Below are 20,104 nucleotides of genomic sequence, written 5' to 3'. Positions count from 1 at the left end.
CCGCCCCGCGCCTGCGTGTTTCCGGCCAGACTCACGCCGCAGGCCTCGGGCGGCGGCCCTGACCGGAACCGGAAGTGGGCCCCGAGCCGGGAGGAGGAAGCGGCGTCGGACCCGTCAGCAGCCGGCGGTCTCGAGGGGCGGCGGCCGCGCTGCTCGCTGCTCGCCGGTCGGGCGGGCGGGCGCCCCGGCGGCGCCATGAAGCTGTTCAGCCTGAGCGTCCTCTACAAAGGCGACCCCAAGGCGGTGCTGCTCAGCGCCGCCTACGACGTGTCGTCCTTCAGCTTCTTCCAGAGGACCAGGTGGGCGGGCCGGGCCGGGCCGGGCCGACGGCGGGGCGGGCGGGGGGCGCGGGGCTGGGAGGCGGGCGTGGCCTGCCGGGCCGCGGGCCGAGGGGCCGTTCTGGAGACGCTCCCGGACTCTGCTTTTCACGCTTCCGCCCGAAAAGAACGACACGCGGCCTGGAAACGCAGACGCCCCGGTCACGGCTGGCCGTCTGGACCAGTCGGCCGGGGCGCGGAGCCGGCATTTTAGCCTCAGTGACTCTCAGGGTTCCGGCCCAGGCCCCGGGCTGCCGGCCCTCGGCCACGTCCCGGGAGCCCGTGCGTCCCCCCAGCGCAGCGGGAGCGGTGCTGGCGGACTCTCCCTCCGGGATGAGGTCGCTGAGGCCCCGCGAAGGCGGCCGGCGGGACTCGGCCCGGCACCAAGGGTTCTCCCCGGGACCCGGCAGGACGCAGGCGGCTGTGGGCCTTGAGGGCGTCCGGGCGCTTTATTGCAACAAAGTGGGTGTTGGAAGGAGGGCGGACTTCCCGCCCTTCCGTGGGAGGGAGGACCCCGGGCGGCCGGAGGGGGACCAGAGCCTGTGAGGTCGGCGCCAGGCCCGTGCGTCTGCCCGCGGGAGGCTGCCTGTGCTTCCAGGAGCGTGTGTTCCTGCCGAGAGCGGCTGGCGGGATCGGAAACAGTTTCTGTTACTTTGTTGACTTGTGTTTTCCTTGGGGTCCGCCTTGTGGTCGCGGCTCTGTGCCCCTGGCCCCCTCCTGTGCTCCCTGTGCCTGTGCCAGCCCGGCTCCCTCGATGCTTTTCCTCCCTCCCTGGGGGCGAACGCTGAAGGTGCCCGGGGCTCCCGTGGGACCGGCCCCTCAGGAGCTTCGGATGCCCGTACCCATCCCGGTGGCTGACCCACAGCAGGACTGTCCGCCGGGGCGTTTCCGGGCAGCACGCACTCCAGCTGGGCTCTTGGTCTTTCTCCTGAGGCCCCTCACGGCGTCCTTCCCATCTCACGGTGACCAGACCCCAAGCCTGAAACCTTCTAATAGTTTCCCAGCTTTTCTTAAAAATCCTCACCCGAGGACACTTTTCCATTGATCTCTAGAGACAGTGGAAGAGGGGTTAGGCAGTGGTTCTCAACCTTCTGGCCCTTTAAATACAGCTCCTCCTGTGACCCCGCCATAAGATTATTTTCGTTGCTACTTCGTAACTGTAATGTGGCTACTGTTATGAATCGTCATGTGAATATCTGATAGGCAGGATGGTCTTAGGCGACCCCTGTGAAAGGGTCATTCCACCGCCAAAGGGGTCGCGACCCACAGGTTGAGAACCGCTGGGTTAGAGAGAGAGACACATGGATTGGTTGCCTCCCACACGAGCCCCTACGGGGCTGGGGACCCTGCAGCTGAGGTATGCGTGCCCTTGACCAGGAATCAAACCTGAGACCCTTTGGTCTGCAGGCCGACGCTCTAACCCAGTGATGGTGAACCTTTCGAGCTCGGCGTATCAGCATTTTGAAAAACCCTAACTTAACTCCGGTGCCGTGTCACATACAGAAGTTTTTTGATATTTGCAACCATAGTAAAGCAAAGACTTATATTTTTGGTATTTATTTTATATATTTAAATGCCATTTAACAAAGAAAAATCAACCAAAAAAATGAATGAGTTTGCGTGTCATAGGTTCACCATCACTGCTCTAACCGCTGAGCACCAGCCAGGGCCATTTCCCAGCTTGTCTGGCCCTCGTATGCAAGCGTTCACAATGAATGCAGTTCTGCCTTATCTAAGTACAGTCTTGCTCTAAGCTCTGTCTGTGGTTTTGCCGCAAGGATTTCTTATTTGGAGACTCCGTCTGCGGGATTGCAGTCGTGTCACCTGACAACAGGGATAGGTTCTGAGAAACAGTCCTCACGTGGTGTTGTCGCGCGAACGTCCAGGGCGCGCTGACACCTGGGCGGTGCAGCCCACTGCTCACCGAGGCTGCATGGCACAGCCTGTCACTGTGCAGAGTACGCAGGCAATTGGAACAGTGGTGTTTGTGCACCTAAGCAGCTAACTATGAAAAGGGAAAACACAGTGTCAGGTAAAGCGCCCTGTGCAGGGCTCTCTCCAGGAGTGCAGCCGCAGGACTGGACGTTGCTCTGGGTGTGGTGGGAGCGAGTGGTGAGTGAGGTGAAGGCCAAGGACGTGACGGGCATGGCTGTGGACTTTATGCCCTGGACACCAAGGCTACATTAATTTATTTATTTTTCTTCAGTGATACATTAACCTTAGCTTGCTATTATGTTTTTACTTTATAAACTTAAATTTTTTTTTAAGTCTCAGCCGAGGATAGTTTTCCATTGATTTTCAGAGAGAGTGTGGAGAGGGAGAGACAGAGAGAACATCAGTGATGAGAGAGAATCATCTATCGGCTAACTCCTGCACACTCCCTACTGGGGATCAAGCCTGCAACCCCAGCATGTGTCCTGAGCGGGAATTGAACCATCACCTCCTGGTGGTCGACGCTCAGCTACCGAGCCACGCCAGCCAGGCTGTTTCCATACTTTTTAAGGAGCTTGTTGAGCCCAACAAATGCTTCTGCTAAGCCCTTCCCTGTGAATTTTCCTGGAGGTTCTTATGGGACCACTGTTGCATCTGCAGTCTGTCGTTGGCCAGAATCTCATTGTGTGGCCCCCAACAAGCTCCCCCTCCCTCTAAGCCTTTGTCCCAGCCATTGTCCATTTCCACGTCCCGGCCAAGCTGCTGTCCTCCATTCCTTCCAGGGCGCACGCCACGGCCGTAACTGGCTGTGCACCTGCCAAACAGTCCTGGCTGCTTGGGTTTTTCCAGAACAGGCTCTGTCTGTCCTCTTCTTGGAAGTGAGTGGGGCCTGGAGAGCAGGCGCTGGCTTCTGCTTAGCTCCCGCGTCCCAGATCAACTCTGACCAGGCTGTGAAATGGACAGCAGCCCACAAGTCTGGACGAGGGTTGTTGGGGTGAGCTGGGTAGTGAACAGAGGTGGTTTGAGTGGTTGAGACGATTTGTGACTCTCTGGACCTGTTCGTTTACAGAGAGTTTATCATTTGTCTGAGATTGGGGGGCAGGAAGGAAACCAAGCAGCAATGTCTCCTTGCGGATAAGCCCAGGTCGCTCTCCCTTGTGTTGGGACAGGTGACGGGAGGAGGTAATGTGTGTTGTTTCTTAGTGTTCAGGAGTTCATGACCTTCACCAGCCAGCTGATTGTGGAGCGCTCGGCCAAAGGCAACAGAGCTTCCGTCAAGGAACAAGGTAAGAGGACCCTCCCCGTGCGTGTGCGCTGGCCCGGCCGCCACGCCGCAGGCAGCCTGCGCTGAGCACGCCCTGTCACCTCAAGGAGACGAGGCTGCCAGGACCCACTCGCCAGCCTGGCCTCTCTTCCCTCCTCCTCCGCTTCCTTCTGCACACACTTCTGTGCCCTCTGTGGGCGACTAGCTGCTGGTTACAGTTAGCCCCAAAGCTTGGACCTGCTTCCGATTGGGGCCCATCTCTCGGAGCAGTAGCAACGCCTCCTCCAGAGTGTGGGCCTCTCAGAAAAGGGTTTCCCGCCTGCCCTGTCAGGGCTGCTGCCTCCTGTGTGCTTAGATGTGGACAGGAGGCGAGTGTTGTACAGGCACGTCCGGAGGGGTGAGCGAACTTCTGGCAGAAGCCAGGGCTGTTGCATGATGCTGGGACTGTGGGTCCCGGGTGTGGAGGTGCTATGTCCAGGGTGACGGTGCGGGCGGAGTCGGGGCTGTGTTCTGTGGGACCCTGTGTGCTCACCTCTGGGGGGGCAGTGGGATCCTGGACATTTGAATATTCTCAGTCCCCTCGGGGGGACTTGGCCTTCTCAGCTTGGTTCTCGGGACACTTCCTCAGACCTGACCCCGCTTCCCTGTGGTGTGTGCTTTGTCCCCATATTTGAGTGTCTTACTTGGGGATGACTGCCTGGAGCGTGTCGGTGGCGAGCTCCTGTCCCTCACATCCCTGCGGTCGTTCGTCTCTGCCTCTTTCTGATTTCAGGGCTCACGGCTTCCCTCGCTTCCTTAGTTTGTTTTCCTTGTTTAGTTCTGAGTCTCCTGGCTGAGAGTCTTAAAGACAAGAAGGTTCTTCCTTGTCAGCTGCAGTCCTTCCAAGTGACAGGAGTTAATTCTGTGGGTTGTGAATGTCCGGCAGAGCCCTGTCCAGGCTGGCCTGTTGCTCCTTGGACACTCAGTTCCCTGGAGACCCCAGCCTGTGTGGGCCCCTCTCCTCGCTCCGTTCCTCCCCTCCCCAGAATGGAGCTGGCCAGACAGGACCAGAGAGCTGATTTCCTGACTTGGGGCCACGCTTACAGGTTTTTAAAAAACGTGAGACTACGTTGCTTGCCCAGGGTTTCCTCAGTTCCAGAGCAGAGCCTTAGGGGGCTGACGCTCCCCGAGACACTGCCAGGCTGGGCCTGGAGCTCAAGGCTGGGCCTGGAAAGGTGCCCTCAGACCCTGGTTGAGCACGCTGGGCCTCGGGGCCGTGCTGATGGCCATGCTCCCGCTGTGTCTTGCGTGTGTCCTGTCCCGTGTGCATCTAGTCCTGTGTGTGACCCGTTAGGCTGGTCTGCAGAGCTTCGTTGATCCAAAAGGCTGGAGCCCAGCAGGTGACGGGTTGACTGCTTGGAGGTGGAGAGTCTAAGGCCCTCCTGCCGTCTGTGTGTCTCCTTAGAATATCTGTGCCACGTCTACGTGCGGAACGACAGTCTGGCGGGAGTGGTCATTGCTGACAGCGAGTACCCGTCCCGGGTGGCTTTCACCTTGCTGGAGAAGGTGGGTGTGGACTTGGCTGGACTGGATTCGGGTGGATGAGTGGGACTGGGGCCGGGGTGACGTCAGTGCCCGAAGCCTAGAGGGGAGTAGTGTGTCCACCGTCAGCCGTGGTCAGCTTTCCCCTCGTCCTCCCCAGGCTCCTCCATGGCACCGATTCCTGCCCTGTGTCCAGGCTCGTGCCCCAGGGCCACGGGACTCCCCCGTGTGCCCACAGTCTCCGCCTCTCTTCTCTGGGACAGAGCCCTTGGGCCAGCGGTGGCTGTGCTCTCGCCTTAGTTACCCAACTCCAGCCCTGCCCTGTCTGACCCGCCTCCCCTCCACTGAGCCACCCTGTGCCCCTTCCCTGGTGTGGTCCACACCGCGTGCTCTTCGGTTTCTTCACATGGGCTGATTACAGATGCCTCGAAGGCACTGCCATGTCTGGTCCCCAGAGGACTGATACACTTACGAGCACATGAAATTGGTGGTGGCTTAAATCTTTCCCTTTTGAAGAATTGGTTGGAAAATTAGAGGACTAATTTTCTCTGGTTCCTGGAAAATCATGACCTGGCAAAAATGGAATTTGTAGTTTAAATTCTAATACTTGTATCGCTCACCAGCTGAGGTGTGCCTCAGGCTGGACACACTTGGACTTGAGAAGGAGGAACTTGCACCTGGACTTTCCCTTCCCGTGGGCTGTTTGCCTCTGCCCTCCCGGGCCCCCGGGGGCCAGACAGCCTCTTGGGCCAAGTCCTGTTGCCGTGGGTGCGGCGAGCACAGGGGTGTCATTGAGCAACTTGGTCTTGCAGGTGCTGGATGATTTCTCCAAGCAGGTGGACAGGATCGACTGGCCTGTTGGATCCCCTGCTACCATCCACTACACAGCCCTGGATGGCTACCTTAGTACCTACCAGGTAGGGGCCCAGAGCCTCGGGAACCTCCCAGCCTGACAGCTGGGCGCGGGGACTTCCTGGCCGCCTTGATGTGGGCCCCGGGGGTCTCGGGGGCTACGCGAGGACCTGGAACCTGGGTGCCGAGCAGGCTGTTGCTGCTGTCGCAGCTTCAAGTAGCCTGTGAGAGTGTGTCCAGCTGGCTGGGGTTTGAGCTTTGATTCTAGGTGGTCACTCCAGTCCTGACGTCGTTTTTATTTTCGGCTCTTTCTTAGAATCCCCGGGAAGCTGACCCCATGAGTAAAGTGCAGGCTGAACTAGATGAGACCAAGATCATTCTGGTAAGGAAGCCAGAGATGAGGCTGCAGGGAACTGGGTAAAGGGCCACGCGGCCTTGCTTTCATCTGTACCTTAACCCAGTTAACTTTAAAATGCCTTTTTATCGTTTCAGAGAGGAAGGGAGAGGGAGAGAGAATCATTGACTGGCTGCCTCCTGCACGCCCCACACTGGGGATGGAGCCCACAACCTGGGCATATGCTCTGACCAGGAATTGAGCCGTGACCTCCGGGATCATAGGCCGACACTTAACCACTGAGCCACGCCAGTTGGGCAGTCCAGTTAACTTTGGTGATGCGAATCCGAGTGACTAGGCCCATGTAGAGATGGGGACTTTTTGCTCCTTTCTCACTCCATGCCTTTTCACATGTGTGAAATCGGGCTCAGTGGGCCTGGTGGCTGCTCTGGCAATGGCCATGGGGCAGTAGTGGGGGGAGGAGGAGGATGTGAGCAGGCAGTGGGGCTGTGGCCCTTTCCCCCCTTGGTGAGGGTCTGTGAACTTACAGGCCCCTTGAGGGAATCGGGACGTGCCCTGTCCGATGCACTGGCCACCTCTGCCTGCTTGGCTGCCCATGCCTGTGTCGTGCAGGACTGGGACACGCTCTCTGCGCTAGTAGACCCTTCTAGGTTCCATAGGAAGGTCACGGGTCCTGGTGCATGCCCACATCGGACATGTGCTGGGTGCTCATGTGGGGGAGGGCTCAGGGGACGTGCTTGCCCCTGATGGGTTGGATGAGGGCTGTGGCCACTCGTGGTGAACGGGCAGAGCCTCACTTCTATTCCTTCCTGCAGCACAACACCATGGAGTCCCTGTTAGAACGAGGCGAGAAGATAGACGACCTGGTGTCCAAATCCGAAGTGCTGGGAATTCACTCTAAAGCCTTCTACAAAACGGTGGGTACCTGGCGGTCCCAGGCCCCTTGCCGCGAGCAGGACCAGCACACCCTTGTCGCTTCGGTGCTGTAGCAGTGAGCGAGCTGGGGCCTGTCCCCGTCTTCGGGCTGCCCTGCAGGGGGCGCAGGCGGGTTCAGGCTCTGAGCCTAGGCTCACCCTTGTCTGCTGTTGGCTGAGTGGTGGGGTGCAGCATCCCCAGGTTCTGACGCGGCCTGTTCGCAGGTTCCTTGCACAGAATCTCACTGAGCAGTGGGGCGAGTTCGCTTGTTCTCCACACGCTGTTGCTCTCGTGTGTCCCTTGAGGGGAGCTGGCGGGGGGGTTGGGGTATCTGAACAGGAAGCAAGAGAGGAGGTCACAGAGGCCCAGGACCTAAGTGGGAGCCACTCTGTTGTCTGGAGAAACACCAGAGCTGCCAGCCTTGTTGGGTAGAGGGTGGGCAGGGGGTCCTCAGCCAGCCAGTGCCCATTTTTGTGTCGGGTGCCTTCCTGGTGGCAGGGCGGGCGAGGAGGACATGGTTGTCTGTGACCTGTTTCCAGCTGCTGGGAGGCGGCAAGGATGGGCATCACCAGTCCTTTCCCCTCAGTGCTCAGGGCTCTGTCTGTGTGCCCAGGCCACCTCCTCAGCCCCTCTTCTGCTCCTCTGTCTCTTTCTAGGCCCGGAAGCAAAACTCGTGCTGTGCAGTCATGTGACCGTAGCCCGCAGAGGCCCCCTTGCTGCATCCCCATCATTCCATCAGAACCGCGGCTTTGGGAGATGCCTCGGCCACAGCAAGACTAGAGCACCATCACCGTTCACTGGAGCTCCTGGAGGCGCCGAGGCAGCGGAAGGGACCTGGGGTGGGGAATGTTCAAATTCATGTTTCTGGTCATTTTTGAAAAGATAATTTGAGGTCCTCAGAGGTATTTTGGGGCCAAAGGAAACCGTAAACACTCCATGACTCCTGCAGATGCCGAAGGGCTCTTGTCTAACCTGTACATCAACTGTGTTAACGCTTCAGTGAGGGGGTTCTCAATCCACAGGGCGAGGGGTGACAGCACACACTGGGTTCTCCTGGGAAAGCCGCCAGGGTCACGGGGGTGGGACAAGCAGGGTCATGAGGAGACAGCCCCTGGGATTCACAAGTTCTGAGACACGGTTTGCATCTCTGCTGAGACTGACTCCCACTGACGCCTTGGAGGTGTTGGAGGGGGCGGGGCGCCTGCCTGACCTGCACTTGGCCTTGAACCTGGATCCCAGGCATGTGCCTCTGGCAGCAAAACTGTTTTGGCAACCACCTGGGCCTGCGTGTCTTAGCAAGTGGCCTTCCCGTGGCCACTGTTACTGGGCATCAAGAGCAGGTGCCAGCCAACCAAGGACCCAGCACCCCACTTGTCTGAGTGTGGCAGTCCCCGTCCGTGCTGACTCAGTCCCCCCTTCCCCCATCCTTCTTGACCCTCAGCAGCAGGAAACGAGGCCACAGCAGCCCAGGCGATGGCCCAGCAGGTCCCGGCCCCTTGGCCTGCCTGGTCCTGGGTCATCTGCCCTGTCCACACTGCCTCCTTGCTCTGCGTGCCACCTGCGGACAAGGTGCCCTTGCTGGGGTGGCGTCAACCTGTGTGGTCTCACCCAGGGGTCCTTCTTTGAGTGTGCTGGTTCTTGCCCAGCCGAAGGTCCCACTCACCCAGCAGGAAGTGCCAGCAGCCCCCAATCTCGCTTGGGCCAGAGATGGGATCTGTGGCTTCTGAGCACCTGCCCCAACAGGTTCACCTGCCGGCTGGCTGCCTTTTTCCTGGCACTGCTGGCCTCCCTAAGGATGCTCCCTGCCCGTGTGGCTCCTGCCGGACCCCGCCTGAGGGTGCAGGCCCATCCTACTCGTGGCGCCTGAGGTGGCTGTGGCTCCACTTGGGACAGTTGGGTCATGGATGATGGGGAGGACTTGGGCGAGGGTGGATTTGGAAGAGGGAGGGTGGCTGGTGGAGGCCCTGTGCCCATGTGCTCCCTGTTCATGTCATCCGGCTAAGAGTGTATTTTAATAATTGTTGCCTAACTTTTCTTGTGTTGTTGGAGAGGTTCCTATCTGGATAAAGTTGTCTTTTGAAATTCCCAAAATGGTCCTGTGCTTTGTTTGAGCCTGGGGGGGTTTTGGGGGGGACCCTTCCTCAGTGCCCTCTCTGTGCAGTGCACTCTCTGTTCTCTGCTGCGCAGGGGGAGGGCGGGGCCAGGGATGGGGGCCGGGTGTGTGAGGGGGGTGGGGGCGGGGAGGCGGCATCTGCCTTAGCCCCAGGCACGGGCTGTACCTTTCTCAGACCTGGCAGGAGCCAGGCGAGGGAGCAAGCAGAGCAGACCCTGCAGGTGTGCGAACATCCCTGTGGGTTGGGGAGCCCAGTTCAGGGAGTGGTCCCAGCAGCTGGTCCGGGAGACTTGGCAGCCTGGCCCGTCCTGGCCCAGGACCGTGCACTCAGCTCACCCAGCGTGACTGTCCAGACCCACAGCAGCCCTTCCCGTGGAGGCCCCGGGAGCTCTGCCCAAACAGGCGCTGTTTAGAAGCCACAGTGGGGCCTCCTGACCTCCCTCTGCCGTGGTGCCCGCCTGCCCACAGGCCTGCCTGCGTGCTGGGATGCGGTGTCCACCTCAGGCACAGGAACCGGGGGGCCGGGCAGGAGGCGCCTCTGATTACAGCTGATAGGCCTGGGTCTAGGAGACACCGCCCGACACCGCTCTGGCTCTGTCCTACATTCTCCACCCTCTCAGGTCCCTGCGTGCTGCCAGGGGGAGCCCACGGCACCAAGACACTGAAGCCAAGGGCCTCCTGGCCTGGGCCTGGCAAAGTGCCTGCCCCGGGGCGGAGCAGGAGGAGGTGGTCACGGTGGTCCCTGGGGTCCCTGCATTCTCAGTCTCGGGCTCACGGGGCACTGAGGTCTAGGGTGGTTTTGAAGTCCCTGTTTCTGTCCCAGGAAAGCACGTGGCACAGGCACAGGCAGGCAGCAGCAGGGCCTGGGGTCGGGGGTGAGGGAGGCCACTGCCTCCACGTGAGGGCATCAGGGAGGGAGGAGGGGAAAGGCCTGAGGGTGGGCCACGTGCTCTGATGGCCTTAGGAGCTGGTGGTCAGTCAGGTCAGCAGCCATGTGGTCAGTGCTAACAGCCTCAGAGGCCGGGGTGGTCATTCCCGAGGGAGGCCCAACAGACTTTGTGTCCTGGCTGCAAGGATGCACTGGGTGACATCCTCCCCCTGAGGGTCAGGTCCGGGCACAGAGGGTGGGCAGAGCCCAAGCACAGGAAAGGCCTGGGGGTGTCCCGGGGTGTCATGCTGGGGCCGCTGCGGAGGGAGCCTGCTGGGGAGCGCCGGGCCCTGCCACCCCAGTCCTTCCTCCCGCCCTCTGTCTGGGCACCTTAGGCTCAGCACCTGGCAGCCCTGTCCCCCGATCCTGCTGGGAGCTCTGGCCGCGTGGACCTTGAGAAGCCTGCCTGGTCCCTGCTGTCCTCGCCTGCTGTTTCATCTTTGCCTCCAGCAGCCATCACTGTGCATGGGTGACATGGGTGTCTGAACTGTGCAGGCCTGTGCGCTGTCCGCACAACCCAGGGCGTGGGCTCCCGTGAGCAGGCGGGTGGCCATGGACACCACATGCCCCAGCCCCTGTGGCCGGCAGTCAGCAAACCACGCAGGTGGGGTGGCTGATGGAGGGAATGACTCGGTAGGTCAGTGCAGCCCAGCCCTGCAGCTCCTCCCACCCCAGACACCACTGGGGTGACTAGAGAGGTTGGGGGTGTATGTGGGGGGTCAGGTATTGAAGCTGTGACTTGCGGCTGCACAGAGGGACCCCAGGCGGGTCGTCAACCCTGACAGGCTCAGGAAGGTCTGGACTCGGCCTCCACAGCCAGGCCCAGCGGGGGCCCCATGGAAGGGTCTGGGTGAGGGGTGGTGGGGTCCCAGCAGAAAGCACCGAGCTGCACATGAAGCAGTTTGTCCTGTTTGCCTTTTATTTGCAGTTTCCCGAGACAGAACAAAATAACTTTTTGTACACTTACAAGGCTCAGAAAGAAAAGACAACAAAACTCAGCAAAAAGAGAGGAGGGAAGCCGGCCAGCACCGCGGCCGCCGGCCCCTGCAGGGCGGGCCAGCGAGGCCACACCATGGACATCAAGCTGGGAGAGCGGGTGTGGCATGCAAAAGAACTATCCCCCAGAAAAAAATCCCCAAATTAACCCAGACAGGCAGTTCCACGGAGAGGAGGAGGGGTGGGAGGAGGCCCCAGGAGGCGAGAGTGGCCAGGCACGCGCTGCAGGAGGCAAGCCCTGCCCCTCACTGCCCATGCCCGTGGGGCAGGCGGATGTTTCCCATGTCCACGGGTGCGGACAGCTGTTCGAGCACAGCTGTGGGTGGGCAGATGAGTGTCCACTCTGAGTGGCATGGACAGTCTCCTTGGAGACCAGGCCCTGTGTCCTGTTTCCCATCCTATGCCCCTCCCTTGGGTTGATTTTGGGGGGAGATAAAAAAATCTTTGTTGAAAACAATGTGAATTGAAGAGTGCCTGGTACTGGGGCAGGAGGATCCCAGATCTCTGTGACCAGGCCGGTCGGACCTGCCCCCACCCCTGGCTGCTCTCGGCCGCCATCTGACCACGAGGCCATCCCTGAGCCTCCCCGAAGTGAGCCCAGCCCCTCCTCCCACTCAGGGTCCCCGTCACACTGCAGCCCCCCGAAGCCTGGCAAGTGGTTGGCTTGCCCGGCCCCCGGAGCACACTGCCTTGGGCGCGGACCCCCGCAGTGGCCTGGAGCCCAGGGAGCCCCCGCCCCTCTGGCCCCTCCTTCCTGCATCAGGACCACGCCCTGAGCCCTGGGCCCTCCAGCCCAACGTCCCCCTGTGTTGGAGGAACGCCCCATGGACAGGAGGGAGGCCAGCCCATGGGTCCCCTCCCCACAGGGCTGCTGCCAAGGGTAGCCGCCCCCCGAGTCTGAAGCTAGCTGCACCCATCTGCACTTCCTGCCCCTGGCAGGGGGGCAGAGCCGAGCCAGCCGGGGCCCTCAGAGCTTCTCACAGGCATCCTCCCCGGGATGGGCCTGGCTGCTGCACTGCCCGTCCACGCTGGGGCATCGGGGCGCTGGCACGGGAGGAGCCCACACCCACCTGGGGGGGGGGGTAGAGGAAGGGAAAAGAAGCAGAGGGAACAGCTGCGCTCAGGCCGTGGCCTGCAGCCCCCCAGACGACACCTGACACGACCCACCGCCAGCAGGGTGGGGGGGTGGGCCCCATCGAACAAACACGTGAGGGCGATCGGCCTGCCCGGTGGACAAGTGCCCGCCCGGCTGCAGGCCTGGAGCAGACAGACAAGTGGAGCTCAGTGCAGAGTGGCCGGCAGGCTCCAGCCCCGCCAGTGCAGTCATTTTACAGCGTTTTCCTTTGTTTAGGTTTTTTTCCCCATTTCATCCTTTTTTTTTCTTTTTTGTGGTGGTTGCTGTCATCTTGTTTTTAAAAAGAAACCACTCTGGTCTTGGTTTTCTGCAGACACAGGCACCAGGGGAGGAAGAGGCAGACACAAACATGCGACAGGCAGGCCGTGAGCCGAGGGCGGCTCAGCGCCAAACACGATCCGTCGGGCTCTGCAACGGTGAGGGCAGAGGGTCAGCTCCCGCGTGCGCCCGGTCTGCGCCCCAGGTCTGCAGCGTGGGGCTGCGTGGGCCCAGGTCTCAGGCTCCATCCAACCCCATCCAACCCCAGACCCCGCCCAGCGCCCGGGCCCGGGCCCCGCCCCCGCGGCTCACCCTCACTGCAGCGGGGCCACGGGCGCTCCTGAGCAGTGGAAGTGCACGTTCTGCCACTTGCCCTCGCGCCGGTGCCACACGCGCGTCTCCTCGGACTGGCTGGTGCGGGGCCGGCCTTGGCCGTCGATGTACTGCGTGAGGCGGATGTAGGCGATGCAGGCCGCGTCCTCCCCGATGACGTGCACGTGCGGGTTCAGGATGGTCGTGTGGATCGGCTTGCTGTTTTTGGCGAGCACTGTGGACAGGCTGGGAATCAGCGCTGCGGCCGCTCTCCCCGGCACTGCCCGCTCCCTCCTGGGCCGGGTCCCTGGCTGCGTGGCCTGGGCAGGGTGGGGGCGTCCCTGGGCCCCCGCGCCCCCCCCCGCGCCCCCCCCGCGCCCCCCCCCCCCCGCCGGCGCCCGCACTCACAGTTCTCGAAGTAGAACCTGTGGAAATCCCTCCCTTCGACCAGGTTGCCCAAAGCTTCAGGCTCAAACGAGGTCAGGCCTGGGTCGCAGATTTTCCTGGGGGCAGACCCAGGTGAGGAGGGCCCCTCTGCACCCACCCAGGGTGTCCAGCCCTCTCTTCAGGGGCACTCAGCCCCCCCACCCCCCAGGCTGCCCCAGGAGCCGCACAGGCCCCGACTCACGCGTAGGCCTCGAAGTCCCCGCTGTTGACAGCCTCGATGAGCTGCTCCGTGATCTTGATGATCTCCTGCTTCCGCGCTGCAGGGAGAGGCCCAGTGACCCACGGCCACCGCCCGCCCCGCCTCTCCCCTCCCCTCCAGGGGACGGAAGCCCCGTGCCCAAACTGTCCGCCCGGACCGTTCTCTCCAAGGCCAGCACGGCTCCCACAAGTCCAACAAGTTTCTACCGCGTCTGCCATCAATAAAACGTTTCTGAGTAACAGAATTCCACCCCCAGCACAAAATGTCTGGGAAACGCTGACAGGGGCCTGGGACCCACCACAACCACCACAGCCCTGGGCCCTCTGCAGCCCTGATCTGCCTTCCCGCTCCGCCCACAAGGTCCTTCCCAAATCCCAGGGCCGTGGTCGGCAAACTCATTAGTCAACAGAGCCAAATATCAACAGGACAACGACTGAAACTTCTTTTGAGAGCCATATTTTTTAAGCTTAAACTATACAGGTAGGTATGTTGTTATTCACTTAATGAGGGTCCTCCTGAGCTGGCCTTTGCCAAAAACGTCCTCAATCTGATTGCGGTACGTTCGCTGAGGTCGACCCCTTCCACCTCTCCCGTCCACACTCACCTTGTGTACTTGTTTCAGAGACGAGTGTGGATGGGAGAGTTGGAAGGGGTCGCCCTCAGCGGACGTACCTCAAAACCATGTACCTCCCCCGCGCCGCGTATCCCGTCACCCGACTGACACCCCCCACTTCTTCTAACGCCACTTCTTCAAAACAGACTCGCCCAGGCCGAAAACCGACTTCTGCGCTTGGGCCACGGAGTTTCAATCGCACTGTACGTGCGCGCCCGCACGTGGTATTTTGTGGAAGAGCCACACTCAAGGGGCCAAAGAGCCGCATGTGGCCCGCGAGCCACGGTTTGCCGACCACTGCTCCAGGGGACTAGGAAGGGCTGGCAAGCACAGCAGGGAGAAGACGGGGGGCTCAGGGAGGCCTCTGCCCAAAGGCCAGGCAGCTCAGAGAGCAGAGTGCATGAGCCGTGCCCCTCCCCCGGGAAGGCAGCCAACCAGGTGTTGGCCTGCGCCTCCTCTGGTCTCTACCTGCTTGCAGTCTTGGGCCCAGGTGCCAGCCAGCACACCACTCCCGCGCTCTCCACCACCCTCCAGGCTCCCGCCTACTTGGCCTCGGCCTCAGCAGGCCTGGCCCCAGGTGGTTGCCCGAGGCCCTCTGTCTCTAAGTACATTTGTTTTTGTGCAAAATATTTTCAACACACGGAAGAAGCAGAGAGGATAATCCAGCCACTCCGGGTGGACGCAAATCTGGACATTGTCCTATTGGCTCCAGATGCTTCTTAAAGAAATAAAATCTCACGTAGTTGCAGGTGCCTATGTCCCCTCAATCTTGTTCCGTACTCACTCTCCCTGGGTAGGTGCTGCACCACTTCTGTGCAGACACAGGCATGCCCGCACGCACAGGCATGCCCGCACGCACAGCGGTGATCGCTGAAAGCAATGACCAATGGCTTGAAAGAACTCGGGACCCCACAGCCTCTTCCCGGGCCCCAGGGGTCGAGGCTGCCCAGCCGCGTGTCTGCGTGAAGCCCTCCATTCCCGGCAGAGCGTGGGACCATGGCTCTGCAGGGCTGCCACGTGGCATGGGCTTCTGAGGCTGTCAGGGGCTCAGTTCCCCACGCACTTGGCGTTCAGAAGCAGGTGCCGGTGGTCCAGGCCGGCTGCCCCTGGGCTGTCTGGGCACTCCCTGTCCCGGGAACCCACCTGGAGGGGGACTGAGCCTGTGGCAGAAGATGCTGCCAGCTGCGTGTGAGCCCACGCGTCAGACACCTGAGGGTTGGGTGCACCCTGTGCGTGTCAGGTGGGAGTGTGTGCCTGTCTGCATGCATGTGCGCCGGCCTGCAAGCATGCGTAGGCTCCCGTCTTGAAAAGGCCCCTCTGGGCCACCGCACTTCTGCTTCTGTGCTGCTTTCCTTTCCTGCCCCTTGTCTGACCGGCAGGTTTGGCCCTGGAGGCTGGCCTTTAGGAGGGGCTGCGGCTCCAGCTCCCCAGGTCCCAGGTCTCCGTGCGGCTGTCCCGCCTCTCTGCCTTCTGCCTGGGCGAGTCCCAGTGCTGAGCATCACCTTCGTGGAGGCCGTTTCCAGCTTCAGGCTCCCCTGTCTGCACCCCATCGTCCCCCCAGACCCTCCCCATGAGGCCTGGCCACTTCCTTCCCACAGCTGCCAGCTCCTGCCTCATGCTGTCCGGGCCCCTTGCTCAGGGTGAGTCCAGCCCCTGCCCGGACCCTCCACCTCCCACCGACCTGGTCATCTCCCTTCTCAGACAGCGGAGCTGCCCCGCCCACGAGCCCTGGCCACAGTCCCTCAGGGGAGCCGAGGGACATTTTCCTGCTGGTTCCCCTGCACTTTGAGGTCACAGTCACCGGCCATTGTAAGTGACCCTAGCCGTCCACTAGGGGCGAAGTACTGAGTGTTTTTAAACATATTGTAATTTAAAACGGGAGTTGGTGTAGAGAAAGTATTAAGTTAGACAGGACATTCCTGAGCGTACAGCATAAATCTGTGGACACAAACCAGCTCGGGGGGGCCACTGCTCCCACCCTGGCCAGGGGCCCAGGGCACCCCGGTGACCCCTTGCTGGCACCATGCCCTGTGCCTTGGCATCTGCCGGGGCCCCAGCCATCCAGGCAGGCAGCTGCAGGATCAGGCTGGCGTATAATCCTGATTACGGAGATGCAGCCTGGCCAGCGAGCACGACCCCATTTCACACCGAGACAGCTGGCGGCATGCACTCGAGAGAGGAGGGCCCACGGCGCCCGCTCCTCTCCCCCTCCCCCAGGACACCCCTGTGCCTGGGCATCCCCAAGCTGGAGACTGGACGCCTGGGGTTGGCTCACCTGCTCAGACCCATGGCGAGCAGACCTCAGCCCCAGACAGTCCTTCCCCAAGCTGCCCCACCCCGTCCTGTCACCTGGGGACCCTCCCATCCACACTCATACACACTCAAGTTGCTGGGGTGCCAGGAACTCAGGTGGGGCACATCCAGGAGCAAGACTCACCCTGTTCCCTGAGGGAGGCCGGCTGGGAGGCCCCTGCCCTCGGCACCCCAATGCCCCACCCCCAGGCCAAGCCACCTCTGCTAGCTCCAGAACCCATCCCCTGGCATTTAGTCCTGCTCACGGCCCCTCTGTGGTCCCCACGACCCTTAATCAAGCTCAAGTCAGACCCCTAAACAGGCAGAGCCATGCTGCAGCCCCACACAGGCCTGTCCCCAGAGCCTGCCAGGCTGCTGCGCTGGCCCCACGGTAAGGGTTGCAGCTGGGGCTGGTCCATGCAGGTGGTCCCCTGGGAGCATCCCTGCAGGTCTCCAAGCCTTGGGCACCCGTCCAGGGTCTGGGACATGGAGCCTCTGAACTCAGACGAGACGCTGCACCCCCAGAGTCCCGTGTGCCTACCAGATTCCCCCCATCCCACCACTAGCCGAGTGGTGCCACCCCCCCCACTCGCTCCAACCCCTCAGGCACATCGGACACCCAGGGGCCCCCACTCAGGCCCTGGCCCCTCGAGCCAAGCACAGAGCCCTCTCAGCAGGGCCGTCCACAGGGCCTTGGCCAGCAGGCCACAGACCGCCAGCCCTCCCCCACAGCTCAGCCAGTCCCCCCCGCCCTGCCTCAGCCTCCCCCCACTTGGCCCACAGGGTGGGCAGGGGCCGCACTCACCCAGCCACTCCCCCGCCATGCCTGGCCCCTGGCCCCGCTGCCTCTCCTCTGAGCCCGGAGCCTCCCCACGGGTGGGGGTGGCTGCAGCCCGGGGTGTCATCCATCCCTGTAAGTGATACTGGCGGGCAGTCGGCAGACGGGCCAGCAGCTCGCTCCTCCCTCCCGGGGGGCAGCCGGCTGAGGCCTCTGCTGCCGCGCTCCTGCCCGCCCTGCAGGGCCAGGCCTCCCCTCGCCACGGAGCCCCCCATGGAGCTGCCCTCAGCCCTGGACCCAGCGGGAGGGACCCAGCCGGAGGGACGCCAGATGCACGCCCGGGCGCCCCTGTAGCCACTGGCCCCTCTGCTTCCAGGAGCCTCGCTGCCTGCAGGCCCCGTTCACCCTGGACCGTCTGCAGGTGCTTAGGAGACGGGTGTTCATGCCCCATCTCTAGCCACGAACTCCGGCTGCCCCGGCCCCTTCCGAGCCCCCAGCTGCCGGTCCCAGAGCGGGGGTGGGGGGTGAGGACCCACACTGCGGCCTGGGTCTCCACAGCACAGAGCCCGGGGGACAGCGCAGGGCCCCTCGAGATGTTACTTGGGGCAGGTGGGGGGCCTGGGAGAGCCGGAGACGGGCAGGGTGGGGGGCCTGGGAGAGCCAGAGACAGGCAGGGTGGGGAGCCCTGGGTTTCTGGGGTCCCTGAGCCCCTCCTCACTGTGTTCAGGATGTCAGAGATCCTGGGGGCTGAGGCGGAACAGAACAGATGTGAACACGGGGGGGGGGGGCCTGCAAGAGAGGAAACCTGAGGGCTGACAGCCAAGCAGAGGGGGTCACGGGGGTGGAGGGTGAAAAGGGGGTCATGAGAAACATGCAAGGGATGGAGGGGTTGTGGGGGAAACGGGGGGACATCGGGAGTCATGGGAGGATGGAAGGGTCATGGCGGGTGTGGGGGGAAGCTGCTTGGAGCAGAGGGGCCAGCCTGGGGGGCACCTGGCCCAGGACAATGTGACAGGATGGAGGGTGAGGATGTGCCGGGACCCGCCAGCCATGGGGAGGACACGGGGCAGAGGCAGGCCCTCTGCTCCTTTAGCCACAGGCCTGACAACTGTCAAGGGCTCCCTGAGTGCTGCCTGGGGCTCAGGGGGGGGGGGGGGCTGTGAAGGCAGCGTGACTGCGGAGGCCACGCAGACAGTCTGGGGGAGGCGAGGGGACAGGCCCGTGGCCTCAGAGGCTGCCAGGCTGGTGCTGGGCAGCGGCAAGTGTGTGGGGCGCTGGCTGCAGCGTGAGCAGGGGTGCCTGGCCACTCGGCCATGCCTGGCGGGGTGCAGAGCCGTGTCACTTACATGGGTGGGCAGGGGGCCCTCGGCTTCCACGGTCCCTGAGCCCCTCCGGCTGGAGCTCAGGACGCCAGAGGCCCTGGGGGCTGGCAGACGGGGTGGACGTGAGGAGGGGATAGGGAGCCCTGCCTCCCACCTGGGCCTGTCTCAGGGAGGAGCCTGAGCCAGTGGAGACAACTCACACGGGGCTCAGCCGCCCGTGGCTCTCACGGTCCCCTGGAGAGGGCTGCAGGCCCTTCGCGGAGGCCCCACAGCCACAGGGCCGGCTACTTGCATGGGGCAGGCAGGGGCCCATGGGAGCCGGGCAGGGCAGGGGGCCCTCGGCCTCACAGGCCAGAGCCCTCCTCACCGAGCTCAAGTCGGGGCCCCGGGGGCTGGTGAACAGACAGACGTGACCAGGAGGCAGGCAGGGAGGGGGTTGCAGAAAGAAAGGACAGGAGAGAGGAGGTGGGAGTGAAGCTGGAGAACCCCAACCCAGGAGTGTCTAGAGCGGTCCCATCACAGCAGGTGTTGAGGTCCACGCAGCGGGTGGGGGCCTGCGTGTGCCCGGGTGGGGGCAGGGGCGGGGGGCAGGGGGCGGGGGGCGGGCGAGGCTCGGGGCTCCTCTGTGTACGGGGCCTTCAGTGCACAGGTTGGGGTCAGATTTGGGAAGCAGCGGCCTGACCGTGCCCCCCCCCCCCAACCCCCTTCCCCCAGCAGGCCAGGACCAGAGCCCCCACAGGCCAGATGGGGGCTGGCCTCCATGCTGCTGGCTCCAGCCTGCCTCCGTCTCTGTCAGCCACTCACACGCCCGTCTCCCTGCTCAGGCCCGTGCTCCCCTCCGCGCTGGGCAGCCGCAGTGGGGGGTGGGCCTGGCCTTCGCCCCCAAGCTGCAGCGTGGCCAGCGGGGTGCCCTGGGCAGCCCCAAGGGCGCTGGTGTGTGTCAGGGGGTCCACAGCCCCACGTGGGGGTGTGGCCTGGGCTGGGGCCTGGGCACAGATCCCTGCCCCCACATCGAGGCCACGGAATCGCACAGAACCTGGCAAGGCCCTCGACTGCTCGTCCACTCAACTGCCAGCCAGACGGCCATGACCTTAAGGAACCTGAAGAAATTTAGCCAATTCAACTGTGAACTGGTTTCTCCTGTGAAAACTGGGCGCCTGGCCCAGGGGTGAGTTGGGGGACGGGTGGGGAGGGCAGAGGGCAGAAGCCTCCTCACTGTCAGGGTGCCCGCCTGGCAGGCGCGGCTGGAGGCCTGCACACCCGGACAGCCTGGCAGGCAGGCTGGGCCCGATCGCTGTCGCTGCACGGCCAGCCCCAGGGACGTCCGAGTCAGACCCTGACCAGGACCCGCCGCCAACGCCCCTGCCGGTGGGGAGTGCGCGCACCTTTCGTGTCCTCGTCCTCTATGGTGGTGTGCGCGCTGTCCGATGAGTCCTGGGGAGACAGGGAGGCAGGGTCAGCACTCGGCTGCCCGACCCGCCAAGGGGCCTGGGGTCAGGGGCCTGGGAGGCGCCCTTGCAGGACCCAGAGACGCACAGGCAGCCGGGCTCCGTGT

The 20,104-nt window shown here is 62.7% G+C and overlaps 2 protein-coding genes across 6 annotated transcripts in view; one reads left to right on the top strand and one right to left on the bottom strand.

The window, feature by feature from the left end:
• Positions 1-48: 48 nt before the first annotated feature.
• YKT6 (YKT6 v-SNARE homolog) lies at positions 49-9,247 on the top strand. Of its 2 annotated transcripts, none has more exons than XM_059656000.1 (7): positions 49-299; positions 3,453-3,535; positions 4,958-5,058; positions 5,847-5,951; positions 6,203-6,268; positions 7,057-7,158; positions 7,813-9,247. In XM_059656000.1, the coding sequence occupies exons 1-7, from the start codon at positions 196-198 to the stop codon at positions 7,846-7,848; spliced, it is 597 nt and encodes a 198-aa protein (XP_059511983.1). In that variant the 5' UTR covers positions 49-195; the 3' UTR covers positions 7,849-9,247. The 2 variants fall into 2 exon arrangements, with proteins under 2 accessions (XP_059511983.1, XP_059511984.1); XM_059656001.1 differs by having other exon boundaries at positions 55-299; positions 3,460-3,535.
• Positions 9,248-11,095: 1,848 nt separating this feature from the next.
• The window catches only part of CAMK2B (calcium/calmodulin dependent protein kinase II beta), a 47,825-nt gene continuing 38,816 nt past the window's right edge, over positions 11,096-20,104 (bottom strand). For 2 of the 4 annotated variants that reach the window (XM_059655993.1, XM_059655992.1), the window contains 5 exons: positions 19,935-19,983; positions 13,527-13,602; positions 13,307-13,401; positions 12,899-13,133; positions 11,096-12,736 (listed from right to left, as the gene is read on the bottom strand). In XM_059655993.1, the coding sequence (XP_059511976.1) occupies positions 12,901-13,133; positions 13,307-13,401; positions 13,527-13,602; positions 19,935-19,983 (453 nt within the window). In that variant the 3' untranslated portion in view covers positions 11,096-12,736; positions 12,899-12,900. Of the gene's footprint in view, positions 12,737-12,898; positions 13,134-13,306; positions 13,402-13,526; positions 13,603-17,827; positions 17,879-17,911; positions 17,975-18,569; positions 18,654-18,837; positions 18,942-19,930; positions 19,984-20,104 lie in introns of all 4 variants that reach the window. The other 2 variants (XM_059655996.1, XM_059655994.1) reach the window with 2 other exon arrangements.

Source organism: Myotis daubentonii, chromosome 10, assembly GCF_963259705.1.
Source record: "Myotis daubentonii chromosome 10, mMyoDau2.1, whole genome shotgun sequence".
Classification (NCBI taxonomy): domain Eukaryota; kingdom Metazoa; phylum Chordata; class Mammalia; order Chiroptera; family Vespertilionidae; genus Myotis; species Myotis daubentonii.
The sequence above is the reverse complement of the archived record's forward strand: the minus strand, read 5'-3'. Positions and strand labels throughout refer to the sequence as shown.

Bases quoted from the DNA above. Each gene is read 5' to 3' on its own strand.
- YKT6 (XM_059656000.1), top strand. From the start codon at position 196: ATGAAGCTGTTCAGCCTGAGCGTCCTCTACAAAGGCGACCCCAAGGCG. The intron at 300-3,452 runs GTGGGCGGGCCG...GTTGTTTCTTAG, and splicing joins AGCTTCTTCCAGAGGACCAG to TGTTCAGGAGTTCATGACCT. The intron at 6,269-7,056 runs GTAAGGAAGCCA...TCCTTCCTGCAG, and splicing joins ATGAGACCAAGATCATTCTG to CACAACACCATGGAGTCCCT.